Below are 16517 nucleotides of genomic sequence, written 5' to 3'. Positions count from 1 at the left end.
CCAGGACGTGGCTTCGTGCTATTCTCCCCTGAGCTTTACTCTCCCCACGCTGGGTCCCTGGGCCCCGTTTCTACAGCCCCAAGCTCTGGCTGCAGGCGCTGGTACAGACCTTGCCCTCCCCGGCCGAGCTGTAGCTGGCCCCGGCTTGCAGCAGTCAGGAAATCCTTCCGCTCGTGTGTGAGCGAGAACGGCGCCCCCGCTGCCCCCACTCAGCCTCACTAGTGGCTCTCCGAGCACTGTGCCCTGTGTCAGTGTACAAGTGGGGAAACTGAGGCACGAAGCAGCGCCACGACGTGCCCACATCTGCCCAGTGGCTCAGTGAGGAACAGAATCACGTTCGCCCGGGGCCGCATTCTACCCACTAGGCCACGCTGCTTCCCTGCTGAAGGAGCGTTCCCAAGTCCCTCCTTTCGCTATCCCACCTGGAGCCAGATAGAAAACCCAGAAGTCCTGACATCCAGTGATTTATTCAGTCTCACCCGGGAATCTAGCCCCCTTCCTCTAACCACTAGTCCCCACTCCTCTTCCAGAGCTGGGGCTAGAAGCCAGGAGCCCTGCCCCCATGATCACATGTTTTAACCTCAGAGAAAAACCCAGGCAGCCCGACTCACTGTCTTTCCCTTAGACATAAGGTTGCATCCTTTTGCCCTGAGACTGCAGCGGTGCAGACAGGGAATATCTCGCTGCTACCCAGACATCAGCTTCTTCAACACAGGCCCGACAAAGAAAACAACAGGACGCCCCCCCCTTTAAGCCCCTCCCGCGCTTTAGCAGCCACCCACAAGCGATCCTGGAAAAGGACCCCTCACTCTCACCGGCCTTGGGGTACAGGCCAATCCACGCCTACAGACAGCCCCCCAACCTCAGACAAATTCAGTCCAGCAACCACGCAGCACCCCCCCATCACACTCACCCAGGAAACACCCCCGCCCTGCAATCAACCCTCTGCCCACACCGCTACACCAGCGACATTAACACAAGACCCGGCCCCATAAACCACCACATCAGCGGCTCATACAACTGCCCGTCCACTAATGGGATCCATCAAATGCAAGTGATGTCCCACTGCCAGGGATACTGGCCAGGTGGGACAGTCTCTGGGAAAACAGATGGATGGATGCAAATCAGCTATCCGAAAAGGCAACACAGAGGAGGAGCCGGGGGAGCCTGTAACTGGAAAAACGTAAAAAACAAGGAAGAGTCTTGCAGCACCTGAGACGGACAAAACACATGGCTGGGATCATGAGCTTTCATGGGCACAACCGATGTCTTCAGTCGAAAAAAACCTGTTGGGGGACATTTTAACTTGCCCCAGCACTCATTATAGACCTCAAAGTTGCTGTCTTATTGCAGGGGGGCATGAGGCGACCCAGGACCCTCCCCATCAATTCCCCCCCCGTCAAGAAAGAGTCCAGCCCAGTCCGTCTGTCTGCTTGGCTGCTGGACCACATGCAGCTCAGGCTGGCTGGGGCAGATTTCAAAATAGCCACTTTAAAAGGGCAGGGCACTTTTTTTTTTTTTGCTCAACAAGTTTTGCTGCTGTTTTTTGGGGGAGGGGGAGGGTTTCTCAAAAATCAAAAAGGGGGGTGTGATGCCAAAAAATTTGGGAACCACTGGTCTAAACAAAGACCTTGGGTGGATGGCCCGCTACCTTCCACATCCTACTGACATAGAAAGCCAAGCACCGGGTACTTAAGAGCTTTGCATCCGCTCTATCAGTTTCATTTAGCATGGATGCTCTAATTCCGTATTTCTCAACCTTTGTTTTATAAAAAAAAACCCTTTAAAAATGATAAGTACCCCCCAGCACCTACAGTTTCAGACACACCATTTTTTTCTACCATTGTAACGCATTTGTTTAAACAACTTAATTATAGCTGGGAGGGCGATGGCATTTTTGGGTGTCAAAAGTACAAAAATAATAAAGCTCTGTGAAACTTACAACACAAATGCAGCTTCCCCCCCCCCCCCGACTTCTCTCGAATACCCCTAAAGGTACTCGTACCACTGGTTGAGAAACACTGCTCTAATTGACAATTTTTTCCTTCTTTTCCCCCATCTTTTTCTTTCTTTCTCTCCCCCTACCTCACCCCTCTCTTTCCCTGCTATTTATTTGGAACCTGGACTCCTTAACTCCAGTCGTCGGAAGAAGTGGGCTGTGCCCACGAAAGCTCATGACACCAGCCACATTTTTTGTTACTCTCTAAGGACCGTTACGTTTTTTCGCTCTGCACCAGTTCAGCTGTTTGAATCATAGAATCATAGAATCCAAGGACTGGAAGGGACCTCGAGGGGTCATCGAGTCCAGCCCCCCGCCCTCAAGGCAGGACCAAGCTCCATCTACACCATCCCTGATAGACATTTCTCTAACCTGCTCTTAAATATCTCCAGAGATGGGGATTCCACAGCCTCCCTGGGCAATTTATTCCAGTGTTTGACCACCCTGACAGTTAGGAACTTTTTCCTAATGTCCAACCTAAACCTCCCTTGCTGCAGTTTAAGCCCATTGCTTCTTGTTCTATCCCCAGAGGCCAAATTGAACAAGTTTTCTGTTTCCTTATGACACCTTTTTAGATACCTGAAAACAGCTCTCATGTCCCCCCTCAGTCTTCTCTTTTCTCAACTAAACAAACCCAATTCCTTCAGCCTTCCCTCATTTGCCCAGAGGCCTGGTCCTGGCTGAGACGCTTTAGAGTGGTCCCCAGAGAGCTGAGGTTCTCGTGAACTAAGCAGGCTTCTGTCTTATGCATGCTCGGATGGAGCCCACCGCAGAGACCTGGGGTGGGTGGTTTCCCCTGACTCAGCACAGAACCCAGGGCCCCGGCGTGGTGGCGAGAGAAGCAGCGTTTTGGAGGAGGTGTAAAGCCCAGCCCCCGACCACTTGTGCTCAGTAAAACTTCCTACGGTGCGGTTGTGGGGGCGCCGACTCTCCGCTCCCTGGCCGAAAGCCACCCCAGGTATTTCCACTCGGCCTCGTTCGAAGCGCCCCCCTCACTTGGACTTTCCTGCCCTGGAGCATTGCTGGATGCTGCCGTGGGCCCCACCCCAGAGGGGGCCGCTCTGCAGAGCCGGGGGAAAGAGCCATCTGTGCGGCAGGGCAAATTCTCTTCTCCCACGAATCCCAGGGGCACCTCGGTTTTGCTGGTGTGGGTCAGTAACCGTTGATGTGGGTCAGTAACCGTCGATGTGGGTCAGTAACCGTCGACTTCAGCGATGTCACCTCAAACTGGGGTCAGTGAAAGGGCAGGTTATCCTCAGGGACCCAGTGTCCGATCTGACTCCGGCTCACGGTGGAAATGGGCGCAGTCAATGGCGCAACGTTGATTTACTCCAGCTGATTTACACCTGCCCTCTCCCCCACGCGCCTCTCCCGCACCGGGGCACCGGAGCCCCCCACTTCCTGCTCCTCCCCCTCCCGCCCAGCACTTTCGGAGCACCCGATGTGCTCTCTGTACCCCCTCCTGTCCACGACTGGAACACGGCGCATCAGCTGTTCACAGCCTTCCAGTGCCGGGAGGGAGGGGAGGATCTTGGCACATTTGCGGGTGTCTGCTTTATGCCCATGGCTCATTTTGCAGACGCGGACGCAGACACCAAGTTTGTATCCAACGTTCGCTCTCACTGCAACCCACCGGCCCCCGCTCTCAGCCCTGGCGCGTATTAAGACCGGGCTTCCCCCCAGACCCAGGCATTGCAGCCTATTAGCCCAGAATCCCACCGCTCATCTCTCAGCCCTCTCTCCATCCCCCCCCATCTGTCAGTGCTGGCCCCTCCCCAGAGTGCTCAGAGCCCAGGAAGGGAATGGGGCTGCACTGTATGATCATGGGTCTGGGGCTCCCCTTCTCCCAGCAGGGAGCCTACACTGGTGCTCCAGACCTCCCCCCACCCCGCAAGGAAAGTGCCAAGTCCCATGGGCCAGATCCCGCTTCCAGGGGGAGCTGCCCCTTTCCCTGGCGGCTGGAGGAATGGCAGTGTGGAAAACTGCTTGTCTGGTTTCCTCGCTGCTCCCATTGGCTGGAATCGCAGCCAATGGGAGCAGCAGAGGGAAGTGCCTGGGAGCGGTGGGGGGCTCGCTGAGAGCCAGGTCAGCGCCCCCCTCCTCGTCACAAACACCCCTCCCGCCGAGACCTCACTCCCCCAGCCTGCTCCTGCACCCGACCTCCTGGCCAGATCCCCTCCCGCACCCTGGCTCCCACCCAGACCTCGCACCCCCAGTCCCTCCTGCACCCCTTTTGTCAGCATGGGTGGTTGGCTGGTGGTCCGCGGAAAGGCCTGCGTTGAGTGGGCTGGGCCACGGGCCACAACATTTGAGAACCACTGTCCTAGCCTCCCGTGGACTAGGCTTACAGGGTTAGAATTCTAGTGGGGTCAGTCAATGTCAATTTCACCCGACACGCCCACACACTGACACGGGGCAGTAACAGAAATGTACAGATAGGCAAAGTAAGAAAAAACGCTGCGGGAGAACGCGCGGGGGTTGGGTTTATGGCCATTTACTTTGTACACTTTGACACACCATGTTTAACAATTGGTGTTTGAACAGGTTACAAAGCCGGAAGGGCTGGCTTCCCCACCTCTGCCTTCATTAAATAATTATCTGTCCCCCCTCCCCCCCGAATGCCTCCCCCAGCCAAGAAAATCCAGACTGGTCAGAAGAGGAGGGGCAGAAGTGACCCATAACGGTGCCAATTTCAATCACTATTATCCATCGAAACATAAAAAAACCAAACCCCAAATTCTGCCTCCTCCCGCCCCCGCACATGCCCAGTGGCCCTGGGGTAATGGATAAATAACCATTCGAAACAGCGGCTCCCTGAATATCAGGGAATAGTCATTGTAAAATAAATAGGCGCACACACTTACATACATTCCCGGCACACAGAGCAGCGCAGGGACTGGGGGATTCATGCGGGGCCCACTCGCCGGGGTGGAGATCAGCATCACGGACCCTGATGGATCGACGCGAACTTCTCCCAGCTGGGAATCAGGGTCCCGTTACGCAGACTTCTCCCCCCGTCTGTCCGTCGGTGACGTCCCCCCGGATTCGCGCTGCCCCGGGCCCGTCCTCGCCAAGGGTGGAGACGCAGGGCTACGTAGCGCGGGCTCGATCCTCAGCAGGGGTAGGCTCCAGCTGAGGGGGTGGCTCTTGGCAGCTCTCCCTGGGCCAGACCCTCAAAGGGAGCAATCAGGATCAGGATCCCCATGAGTAGGATGTGACCCCGTCAAGCAGGATCAGTTGCTAAGCGGGGCTGCCAGCCGGTTCAGCACATCTCCCGCCCACCCGCGCCCGGCCAGCTGACGGAAAGTCTGGCTCTGCAGAGTCTCTCTGGCGGGCTGTGGCTGAGCGTTGGCGACCTGCAGGTGACACGCAAGGCCCCGGTGCCGGTCAGTGTCTTTGCCTCGCCACCTTTAAAGCTCGTCTTGGCTTTCAAGGCGATTTGGAAATCCCCTTGGCCTGGCTAAAGGGGAGGGACCTAGACCTGGAGGGAAGGGGAGACAGAGTGGCCGTGCTCAGGGTGTTGCAGCCAGTGGGCGGCAGAGCTGGGGGTGAACCCAGGCGAATGGACGTGCGGTTCAGCCCCCCCCCCCCCCCCAGATCCTGCTGCCCACCAGCTCATCTTCTGTCCGGAGCACTCCAGGCAGCGCTTGCCTCGGGGCCTCCTTGTGAGGTGGCTAATTTCATGCCCAGATGGGGAAAGCAGGTCACCCAGCGAGAAGAGATCGGCCCTGAGGTCACACGACCACTCAGCCGCAGAGCGAGGACACCCCCTCGCCTGAAAGCCCCTCCTTCCTCCTTCCAAGCTCTACGTCCCGCCCCTGCCGGTGACCTTCCTCCGCCGAGGAGCTAGATCCAGGCGGGAGACGGGCCAGGCGCGGTCGTACCGGGTCAGAGCCACGGTCCGTGTAGGAAACCGACGTCAGTGGCAGGTGAAAACCCTCAGTCCAAAGGCCACTGGGCGCGGCTCCGGGCCGGAGCTCAGATCATGAAGATGCCGAAATAAGACCTCGTCCCGTCTTTGACCTGCACCACCTGTCTCTGCGAGGCGTTGACGTACACCCGATCCTTCTCCTCCAGGTGGAAAAGGCCGCCCAGGAAGCTGCCGTCCTGCCAGAACCCGGCGTCCTTCCGGTCGCAGTAAGAGACGAGGTTCTCCATCAGCTTCATCTCCTCGGGGTACCTGGGGGTCTTCTTGTAGATGCTGTGGATGAGGAAGGAGTTCTGGCCCTGCTGGGAGCAGCTCTGCACCCTTAGCTGCAGCTTGGAGTAGATGTAATAGTAGCCGGGCTTGACGCAGACGAGGGCGCCGGCCTGGTACTCCACGTCGTGCAGGAAAGCCAGGTCCTTGCTAGGCTCCCACTGCAGAGAGCTGTTCGTAGTGGTGGTGAAGGCCGCACCTGGAGAAGACCATGGCCACACACGTCAGGCCTGTGCCCCGAAGGAGGCGGAGCTGGGGATAGGACCCAGGAGTCCTGACCCCCACAGCACTAACCACTGGGCCCCACTGCCCTTCCGGGGGGGGATAGAACCCAGGAGTCCTGACCCCCACCCCACCCTCCGCAGATCTAAGCACTGGGCCCCACTGCCCTTCCAGAGCTGGGGGTAGAACACAAGAGTCCTGACCCCCACCCCCCACTCTAAGCACTGGGCCCTACTGCCCTTCCAGAGCTGGGGGTAGAACACAAGAGTCCTGACCCCCTCCACTCTAACCACTAGGCCCCACTGCCCTTTCAGAGCTGGGGATAGAACACAAGAGTCCTGAACGCCCCCTCCAGCTCTAACCACTGGACCCCACTGCCCTTCCAGAGCTGGGGATAGAACCCAGCGGTTCTTACCCCACACCTATGCTCTAACCACTGGGCACCACTGCCCTCCCAGATGGGGTGACCAGACATCCCGTTTTTAAAGAGACAACCCCGCTCTTAAGCCCTCCTGCCGCTGTCCCGACTTTTTCTTTAAAAAGGGCAAAGTGTCCTGTGTTTTCTGCCTCCCCACGTCAGCGCTGGTAGGTCCTGCGGCTGATGATACGGGTGGGGGGAGAGGCAGAGGGGGGAGGGGGGAGAGGCAGTGCATAGGGCTGGTTGTTCCCCCTGCTGAGTGCTGGCTCCAGGCCAGCAGGGTCCTGCCCCCATCCTGCCCCATGGGCAGTCAGCGAAGGTAGGACTGGGGGAAGCAAGCCCCCAACCCCGCCCCCTTCCGCTGGGCCCCACCCCCCATGGGAGCTAAGCTGCCTCCGAGGGGGCAGGTGGGCATGCAGCTCCGGGCAGCAACACTCCGCCCCAGAATGCCTAGGTTCTGGGGGCGGGGCCAGGCTGGTGGTTCACGAGGTCATTAGCATATCGGCTGCCCAGGCTCCGCCCCGTTTCTGCCCAGCCCTGGCGGTCACCTCCGCTGCCTACCCGTCGGGCCTGGACATGCTCCCCCCTCCCCGTCCTGTCCCTCGGTGCCCCTCGCAGCCCACTGCTCCGCCCCCCCGCCATGGGGGATCCCCCTCCCTGCGCTGTGCGGAGAACCCGCCCCCGGTGGGCGCGCTCAGCTCCCCCCCAACCCGCCCCCCCACTGCCTCTAGCTGGGCCAGCACCCTGGGGAGTCCCACCCCCCTGCGGCCTGGGGCGCTGGGGCCTCGCACCCTCTTCACCAGCTCTCCCCCCCCCGGGAGTGCAGGGCTGCCCCCAGGCCTAGCACCCTGCTCAGTGTGGGCCTGCAGCCAGGTTCCCTGGTGCCCACGGCAGCCTCAGGGCTTAACCCTTTCCTGCCCACGCTGCCGCTGGGGGGGCCGACAGGAGGGGGCGGGGTGATGGTGCCGGCCAGCAGCAGCCTGGAGCTCTTTGCTGCTTGCTGACACGGTGCAGGAAGGAAGAGGCAAGCAGCGAGGGGGGGAGTGCGAGGGGGGGAAGAGCCGAGCTCTGCAAAGACATGGGCCGGTCCTGCCTTCCCCCTCGGCTGGGAGCAGCTCCCGCCCCTCCCCTGCTGCTGGCCGCCTCCTGGTGTGAGCCCTGGCAGGAATCCGGGGGGGACGGGCACGTGACCCTGTGTGCTCCCTGCACCCCGTGTCTCAGACAGACGCGATGCCAGGCACCGGGAGAGGCCGCTCCATCCTGGGGGCCCAGGCAGGGTGGTCAGCCACCCCCCGTCCCCGTGTTGGCAGTGGAATACGGAGGGACCCGGCCGGAGCCTCTCTCGGGGAGCGGGCTTGGGGGACGGGGTGGAATGGGGGCACGAGGTGGTGGGAGCATCCACCCCCCTCCCGTAGGCAGGGCCCTGGCGTTATCCCTCCTGGGGCGAACCCCAAAGCCTCAGAGAGGGGAAGGAGGCTAAAAAGAATCCGTCTCGGCTGCGGTTCTTTTTCAGGGGGTTCGGTCCAGAATCCCATGGAATTTGCCTGGATACAGATACACTTAGCAGGTGTCCCCAGTCAGAACGGGGGAATAGGGTCACCCTACGCCCAGCGCTGGGAAGAGAACCCCAGAATCCTGCCCCCCACGGTCCCTACAGCTGGACTCCGCTCCCCTCCCAGAGCTGGGAGTCCTCGGCTGTAAGCCCCGAGGCAGCAGGCGATGTCGGGGGGCTCCGACCTACCTATGACATGAGCCGCTGGCTTCTCGGCGTTATGTTTCCGGTCTGCAAAGGAAACAAACCAACAAAGGCCCAGCTGTGAGATCCGCCCCGGGCTCGGCTCTCTGCCCCCAGCCAAGCGCCGGCCGAGCAGGGGGCCTGGCTCCCAACAGCCCAGAGCGGCTTCGAAATCGGGAGCCGGCTCTCGGTCGGTGCTTTGCGAGTGGAGCCCGGTGGAGCGGGAGCGGGGTCAGCGGCTGATACTGCCCCATTCATCTTCCCTCCCAACTTTGTGCCATTCCACCCTCATCCCGCGGGTCCCCCCCACTCTGTTACGCCCCGGTTCCATTTGCCCCTCGCTGTCCCCACCCTCCCTTTCCCCCGTCACCACTTCCTTCCACTCTCCCCCGCTGGGTCTCGCCTGCACTTTCCTCCGGACGGCTATTTCATTTCTCTGTTTCCTTTCGGTCTCGTTTCCGCCCCCCTCTGCTTCGCTTCGCTGCACCCAGCTCAGAAAAGTCTCCCCCCCCGGAAAGCTGTTGCGGGGGGGAAGGGGAGAAGGAGGGAGGAGATGCTTTTGGCAAACGTGCCATGGTGCCTGCGAGTGCAGCAAACTGTCTAGCACCTCGCCCCACCCCACTGTCCTCAGCTGGGTGGGGTGGGAACTGCTTCGCCGTGTGTCAGAGACCCCGTCCTGCTGGGGGCGAAAAGGAGATTTTCTCTGCGCCGGCTGCGTTTTTGCAGCAGAAGGGTCCAGGCCTGCCAGGAGGCCCGTGTGTTTCCCTTGTGGAGCTCGGCCAAACCGGTCCAATATTGACGCCCGCAGTGGCGGTGCAGCTTCCGTGGAGCTAGGCCAATTCGCACCAAGGTCGGGGCTACTCAAACCAGTAACTTCAACGGGGCAGGAACCGTCTTTTTGGTCCGTGTTTAAATTGTACAGCGCCTAGCGCAACAGGACCCTGGGGCCTGCCGGGGGCTCCTTGGTGCCAGTGTAATCCTCCTAATAGATAACGTACAACACCTAGGACCCTGCAGTCCTGCTGGGCCATGACTAAAGCTGTCTGCACCGCAGCCAGGGCAGAACCCATAGTTCCTGCTCCCAAAGCCTCTCCAAAAGCTGAAGGAGAATCCCTGTTAGCAGTACGGGGACTATGAAAGGTAGACGAGCAGTTCTGGTACTGCCCAGCAGAGGGCGGTGGTGCTCATTCACCCTTGCCGCCTTGCCGCTGCGCTCTTGGGCAATATAACCAGCCCAGAAAGGCACAGAAAACACAGTGCTAAGGTAATGCCTTCAACTTCTCTCAGGAGGCCAGTTTCATCGTTCTCATCGCATGGAAGGAGAAACTGAGGCACAAAGCAGGTCACCCAGGGTATGTCTACACTACCCCGCTAGTTCGAACTAGCGGGGTAGTGTAGACATACCCCCAGTGGCATAGTGGGGAATAGAAACCAGGTCACCATCGCATGCTCTATCCATTAGGCGCTACAGCCTGCAAATACTAGCAGCCAGTAACACTGTTACAAACTACTCCTGGAGCAGAATGTCACCCTGGATACTCGCGCTACAGTCCTAGATTCCCAGGCCAGAAGGGAATTAGCTAAAGCCATAGAACTTCCCTGGATTAACTTCTGTTGGAACCAGAGCCCCTGTCACAATTTCCAGGGCTGGAGAACTGTAGCTCAAGGCTCTCTTGGCTCCATTACGCCAGAGTCACTCTGCAGGAGAAGTTTCCCTATCCCACCGCTGCCACCAAGAGTATGTATTTATAAACCACCGACAGGCCCACAGACCCCAGTCTGAGAGTCCCCGAGGCTATGAATAAACTCTCACTAACCAACTCATTACAAATAACCCATTGCAATTCTCCGTGCTCGCACACGTCTCTGTCCCTAGAGTGGAAAGGCTGATGTGACACTGTTAACCAGAGGAAATGGTGGGGGAGGGAGGAGAAAAGGGGGCTTTTGTTGTCAGATATTAGTCCCATCCCCTGTCCGAGTCACACCGGGCTTCGGGGAAATGCACTTCTGGGTACAGTCAGCGCATGAATTCAGAGCTAGGTCCCTGGCTGGTGTAAACAGGCATTGCTCCACCGGAGTCAACGGGGGCTCTGCCGATTGACACCATGAGTAGAAGTCTGAGCTGGGTAAAGGGGGCTCACAGTCGGCCCTGTGAGATTGTGGCTGCGGTAGGCTGGTTCATGCTCCTGGTCCAAACCCTCAGCTGGTGTGAACCCAATGGGGCGACTCTGATTTACAGAGATTCAACTCCCATTTATTCTTCGGCATGGATTTTCCAGCACCCCAGGTACCACTGGGTGCCTAGACTTCGGCGCCTTTGGGTGCGTCTACTCAGCAGCAAGGCTCAGAACCCGGGCCAAGTGATTTGGATTCGTGGCCCTGTGTAGCCATGTAGACATCTGGGCTTAGGCTGAACCCAGGTTCTGAGACCCAGCGAAGGGGAAGGTCCCAGAACCCCAAGTCCAGCTGGAGCCCAAAGGCCTACGCCGCAGAGAAACGGCTCTGAGCCCCGAGGGGCGGAGTCAGGTGGCAGGCGCCAGACACGGGGTTTAACAGCAGTGTAGACACGTCCTTTGTGGGGCCTGGTGGGAAAATCTGTCCCTCGCTGCAGGAACTGAGCTCTTACAACGTGGCCGGGGCTTGCAGCCGGGGGGTTGCTGAGACTGCTAAGGGGGAGCAAAGGGGGAAAGAGATTTACCTTGGATGGACTTCTCCGAGACCGGCCCCGCTTCTCCCTAGAATACAAAATACAAGTCAGCCAAAAAGAGGGCACCTGTGTGCTCATGCGCACACGCCCATGCACATACACATGCATACATCCACACACATGCACACCCACCCACACCTATGTGCATATAAACACACACATACACGCACACAGGCACACACATGCACACGTCACAGACACCCACGTGTACACACACACACACACACATGCGCACTCGCACGCTGCGCACACACGCATACACCCACATGCATGCACGCTCACATGCACTCACGCACACACATGCATGCACACATGCGCGCACACGTGCACGCGTGTACACACATACACACGCACACGCACACACACACATGAATACACCCCACGCACACATGTGCACACGCACACCCATGCTCACCCATGTGCACACACACATGCATAGACACATGCACACACATACATGCACGCACACGGACACACACGCACATGCACACCTGTGCATGTGCACACACACCTCCCCCACACATGCACACACCCTGAAGCTCACAGTCCTGACCCAACTCATATTTTACCCCACTGGTTTGAGTGGAATGCTGCCGGAATCACACCTCTCCATGTAAGAACCACGGCGTGTCCCATCTCCCACTGGGCACCCGGACCGACCCAGCGGCCAAACTCCTCCTGCCAGAGTGGGCTGAAAATAACCCATCAGCATTGTTATTTCATTGGGTAACTGGCACCTTTTGACTAAACAGAAGGTGTTTTTTAGAGGAAAGGGCCTGATTTCCTTGAAAACTTTTAATTTCTCGTCAGCCCGCACCCTCCCGTCCCCCGGCAGCTCCCAAGCCTCCACCTTTTCAGCCACATCGGTTTGAGGTTTGGACTGCAAATGCCCAGCTGTTTGAAATCCCAGGAGTTTGGGGTTTTTTTTCAATAAAAAAGTCGACATTTTCAGTGCCCCCCCTCCCCGGACCCTATTTTCCAACTTGCTCAACTGCCCTGGGATTGGCTCAGGCCCAGGCAGGATCCGACCCCTGGCTAGGCAGGGTGGGCAGCCCGACTTCCTTGAGTCAGCCCCTCACCGTGGCTGCCCGGCTGGAGACGCAGGGGGCCTGATGCGGTGAGGTGCCGGAGGGGGCCTTGCCGACGTGGGCCCCGCCCTTCAGCGCTGTTGAGAGACCAAAGGCCAGTGTCTCTGAGGGTGGAAATGCCGTTGCGTAACTAACCCTTTGGGGGTGCCGAGAGGGATCGGAACGGGAGACAGGAGAGCAGCTGATCCCAGCTGGCCTGCGGGGCGGTAACTTTCCAGCCGCTTGGCCGTCTCCTGGGAGGCAGCTCTTGGAAGTTGGACCCAAAGCCAGGGCCCCCCTCAGCCTGCTCGCCCGCAGCCCCGCCAGAGCCGGGCTGGCAGCGGGCGTCCCAGCTGCGTGCCCCAGTGGGGAACCCGGCCTCGCCCCACGTGGTTTGCCAGCACTTGGAGCTGAGTCATGTTCTCACTCGGCTTGGGAGGGCAACACGCTCCAGGCCGGCCCCCGCCAGGATCCCGCCCCAGTTTCCACTTCCCACGTAGCCCCGGCTCGTCGGGGGGGTAAAAGGACCCCCCCCCCAAAGGAACTGCCCCTTCCCTAGCCATCCCGGCTCGCTCCCCTGGCCTGCCCCAGGCATCGCTCTGGGTGGATGTAGATTTCTGCAGGGGTCTTTGGGCTAGTTGAAGGTGGGGCTTGGGGGGGAAGGAAGACCCCTGGGAGGTGTCCCTATTTGAGAGATGGGAAACTGAGGCACAGAGCGGTTAAGTGACTTGCCCAAGGTCACCCATCCAGCCCGGAGCAGGAATATGCCACAGGAATATTTGCCACCCACCGCGTGCCTCGAAATGTGTCTCGTGTTATAAAGTGTGCGCAGCCCCCCGAGAGCGCACAGACACAAGAGTACACACCGAGCTCCCATCTCACTTGCACACCTGTTGTCAGAACCAGACAGTGCCCTGGCAGAGCACACAAACACACCCGGGCTCAGCTCGCAAAGACACACCAACACACAATGCCAGCCCTGATTCAACACACACCGTACTACTCAGGCTGCACACAGCCCCATCACAACACCCCACCCAGCAAACCGGCGTCAACACACGCACAAGTCTCCGCTAACACAAACCTGTGCCGTGACATACTAGCAGCCATGAGTCCATCCCAAATCCCGCAGTCCTGTCGCAGTGCGCATACACACATGTGCGCACTACGTACACAACACACAACTCCACCTTAACACACATTGTGCCATACTGCTGCCACACACGCAGTTCCACCCAAAGTCTCTCCAGCACACAGGCACAGCCCAGACACCATGGGTCACCACACACACACCCACACCCACACCCACACACACACAGAGCCAGATTCCAGCACACAGGCACGGCCCAGGCACCATGGGTCACCACATCCGCCCCCCCCCCCCGGATTCCAGCAAACAGGCACTCCCCAGACATGATGTGTCACTTCACCCTCCCACCCCCCCGTGGAAATCAATTCCAGCACACAAACACTCCCCAGACACTGTCACTCCCCCCCCTGCACACTCCCCCCCAGCTTGATTCTAGCACACAGGCACTCCCCAGACATTACATGTCACTCCACCCCCTACCCCCACCCCCGATTCCAGCACACACATTCCCCAGACACTGTGTAACTCCACACACACAAACCAATTCCAGCACACAAAAACTCCGCACACAGTGTGTCACTACACACACACACACACACACACGGAAACCAATTCCAGCACACACACATTCCCCAGACACCGTGTCACTTCACACACACACACACACACACACACACACACACACACACACACACACACACCAATTCCAGCACACAAACACTCTCTAGGCACTGTGTCACTCCACACACACGGAAACCAATTCCAGAATACAAACACTCCCCAGACACACACACACGGAAACCAATTCCAGCACAAACACATTCCCCAGACACCGTGTCACTTCACACACACACACACACACACACACTCACACACACACACACCAATTCCAGCACACAAACACTCTCTAGGCACTGTGTCACTCCACACACATGGAAACCAATTCCAGAATACAAACACTCCCCAGACACACACACACACACACAGCCTGAGTCCAGCACACACACACACATGCGCGCGCATACACACACACACACGCGCGCGCATACACACACACACGCACGCGCGCGCATACACACACACACACACGCACGCGCGCGCATACACACACACACACACACACACACATGCGCTAGCTAGCTCACTTCCCCATTACAGCATCCACACATGCACACACACAGCTCCATGCCCCGGCGCCCCCTCCCCCCGGCCCACGCTGGGACTCCTGCCTCCTGCGCCCCCTTCCCGGTCACTCACCCCAACCTGGGAGGCCGCCTTGGCCAGCTCCCTCTGGAAGCGGAAGAGGAAATAGCCTTCGGTGGCCACGCCGGCCAGGGCCAGGCTGACCAGCGCGGCCAAGAAGACCTGGCCGTGCCGGCACGCCCGCCGCCGGCCCCGCATGGGCGGCACGAAGGGCACCCCGTGCTGCTGGCTGTCCACCACGAAGACGGAGGGGTACACCACCCCCTCGCCCATGCTCGCTCTTGCCGGGGCAGCGCAAGGGCCACGGGCGGGACTCGCGGGCGCGACGACGGAGCCAGTGGCAGACGCGATGCTGGCCCGAGTGAGAGCAGGACTGATCCCGCCCTCCGTGGCTGGGGTTATGTATCAGAGCCTGTGACGCCCACAGCCCCGGAGAGGAAACCACACTCTTACCCAACTGGCCTCCATGGCCGTACACTTCTCTCCCGCTTGGCTGGGTGGGGCTACCCTGCCAGAAGCCACGCCCCCTTTGCCTGCCCCCCCACCTCCTCCCCGCAGGAGCATGTGTCTCGCTGCGAGAGGCAGCCACGGGCCAGCGTGTGGTAGGAGAAAGGGACATCTGGGGGGATTTCCCAAAAGGCTCCTTCCTTCCAGAGCATCACTAGAGATCACCATCAGCGGCCTCCGTCATCGGGGGGGCAAACCGAGGGCCAGTGTTCCCTGTCAGCTGGGCGCTTGGGCTGCCAGCTGATTAGGCGAGGGGGGTGGGAGGGAGCAAAGGAGGCGTGGCTTCTGGCTGGGTAGCCCCACCCAGGCAAGCGGGAGAAAAGCGTCCGGACATGGAGACCCATTGGGGAAGAGTGTGGTTTCTGCTGGGGGCGCCCATGCCTTGGTGCACATAAAAAAAAATTATTCCGCACAAGGGTGGAAATGATCAGAGGGAGCCTGGCCTCAGCGTGCACCACCCGGCCCCCTGCCACTTGAAGTGAAGCAGCAGCTCCTGGACGCTTTAGTTGCGAGGGTCAATGCCAAGACCCTGCCGGAAGGGCGGGAGGTTGGTGTGTACAGCGCTCAGGGCAGGCAGCTGGAAGGTTTGGGGAGGGAGTGCAGGGTTCACAGCAGGAGGTGGGGGGCTCAGGGCAAAGGGTGGTGCCGTTTGGGCAGGGGGGCTCACCAGAGCCCCCCGTGGCAAAGAGAACAGCGCTGCAGCTGCCAGCCCATCCTGGACAGGGGGCTGGGGGCTTTGCAGCCAGCCCTGGCATGGACTGCTGGTCAGTGGGCCCCCCCGTCCGGCACTGGGGTCAAGGGCTGGAGGGGAGGCATTTGGGGTGTTTATGGCCCACAACATGGACAAATCTGACCCCGACTGGCCACTCTCTGCTGCCCCCTGCTGGTCCCTCTGAACTCTCGACCACCCGTTCAGCCCCAAGCCCCACCCCCATTCCACCTCTTCCCCCCCAGGCTCCAGCTCACCCCACTTCTGCCCTGCCTCCTCCTCTCTGATTAGCTTCAAGTCTCTCAAGTCTTCTTCTCTGAAACCCTCTTGGTGACTGTCTGGACATTCCTGAGGGTTTTCACCCGCATCCTCCACTCACCCCGAAATTTTACAGAGAATGTCCTGGTAAACAATCCGTTTCCGACAGGATTACACAGTTTCTTCATGGTTTGTTGCCTAAACCTGCCTTTTGTCCACAAACGAGTGAGAGCGTTTACATTCTAATGGGGCTTTTGTTGGGGATAGGGGTGGGATGACACAGTTTTGGCAACAAAAAACTTCCAGCCCTGTGAGAGATTTTTGTCTTTTCCCCTCCCTTGATGGTTGATGAAGAGCCAGGGTGGACTCTGCTGCTTGTTTTGTGGAGAGAACCGACTTCCACC

The 16517-nt window shown here is 59.1% G+C and overlaps 1 protein-coding gene across 3 annotated transcripts in view; it reads right to left on the bottom strand.

Annotated features, from left to right (window-relative positions):
• Positions 1 to 15127, bottom strand: part of TNFSF14 (TNF superfamily member 14) — a 28215-nt gene extending 13088 nt beyond the window's left edge. For 2 of the 3 annotated variants that reach the window (XR_012896650.1, XR_012896651.1), the window contains exons 1-4: positions 14694 to 15127; positions 11271 to 11307; positions 8579 to 8620; positions 4864 to 6396 (exon numbers count right to left, since the gene is read on the bottom strand). Coding sequence is in view for 1 of the 3 variants with exons in the window: in XM_025185489.2 (XP_025041274.2) it covers positions 5978 to 6396; positions 8579 to 8620; positions 11271 to 11307; positions 14694 to 14912 (717 nt within the window). In the remaining 2 variants the exon portion in view is untranslated. Of the gene's footprint in view, positions 1 to 927; positions 6397 to 8578; positions 8621 to 11270; positions 11308 to 14693 lie in introns of those variants that run through there. The other variant, XM_025185489.2, reaches the window with a different exon arrangement.
• Between the last annotated feature and the right edge of the window lie 1390 nt (positions 15128 to 16517).

Source organism: Pelodiscus sinensis, chromosome 19, assembly GCF_049634645.1.
Source record: "Pelodiscus sinensis isolate JC-2024 chromosome 19, ASM4963464v1, whole genome shotgun sequence".
NCBI classification, from domain to species: Eukaryota; Metazoa; Chordata; order Testudines; family Trionychidae; genus Pelodiscus; species Pelodiscus sinensis.
The sequence above is the reverse complement of the archived record's forward strand: the minus strand, read 5'-3'. Positions and strand labels throughout refer to the sequence as shown.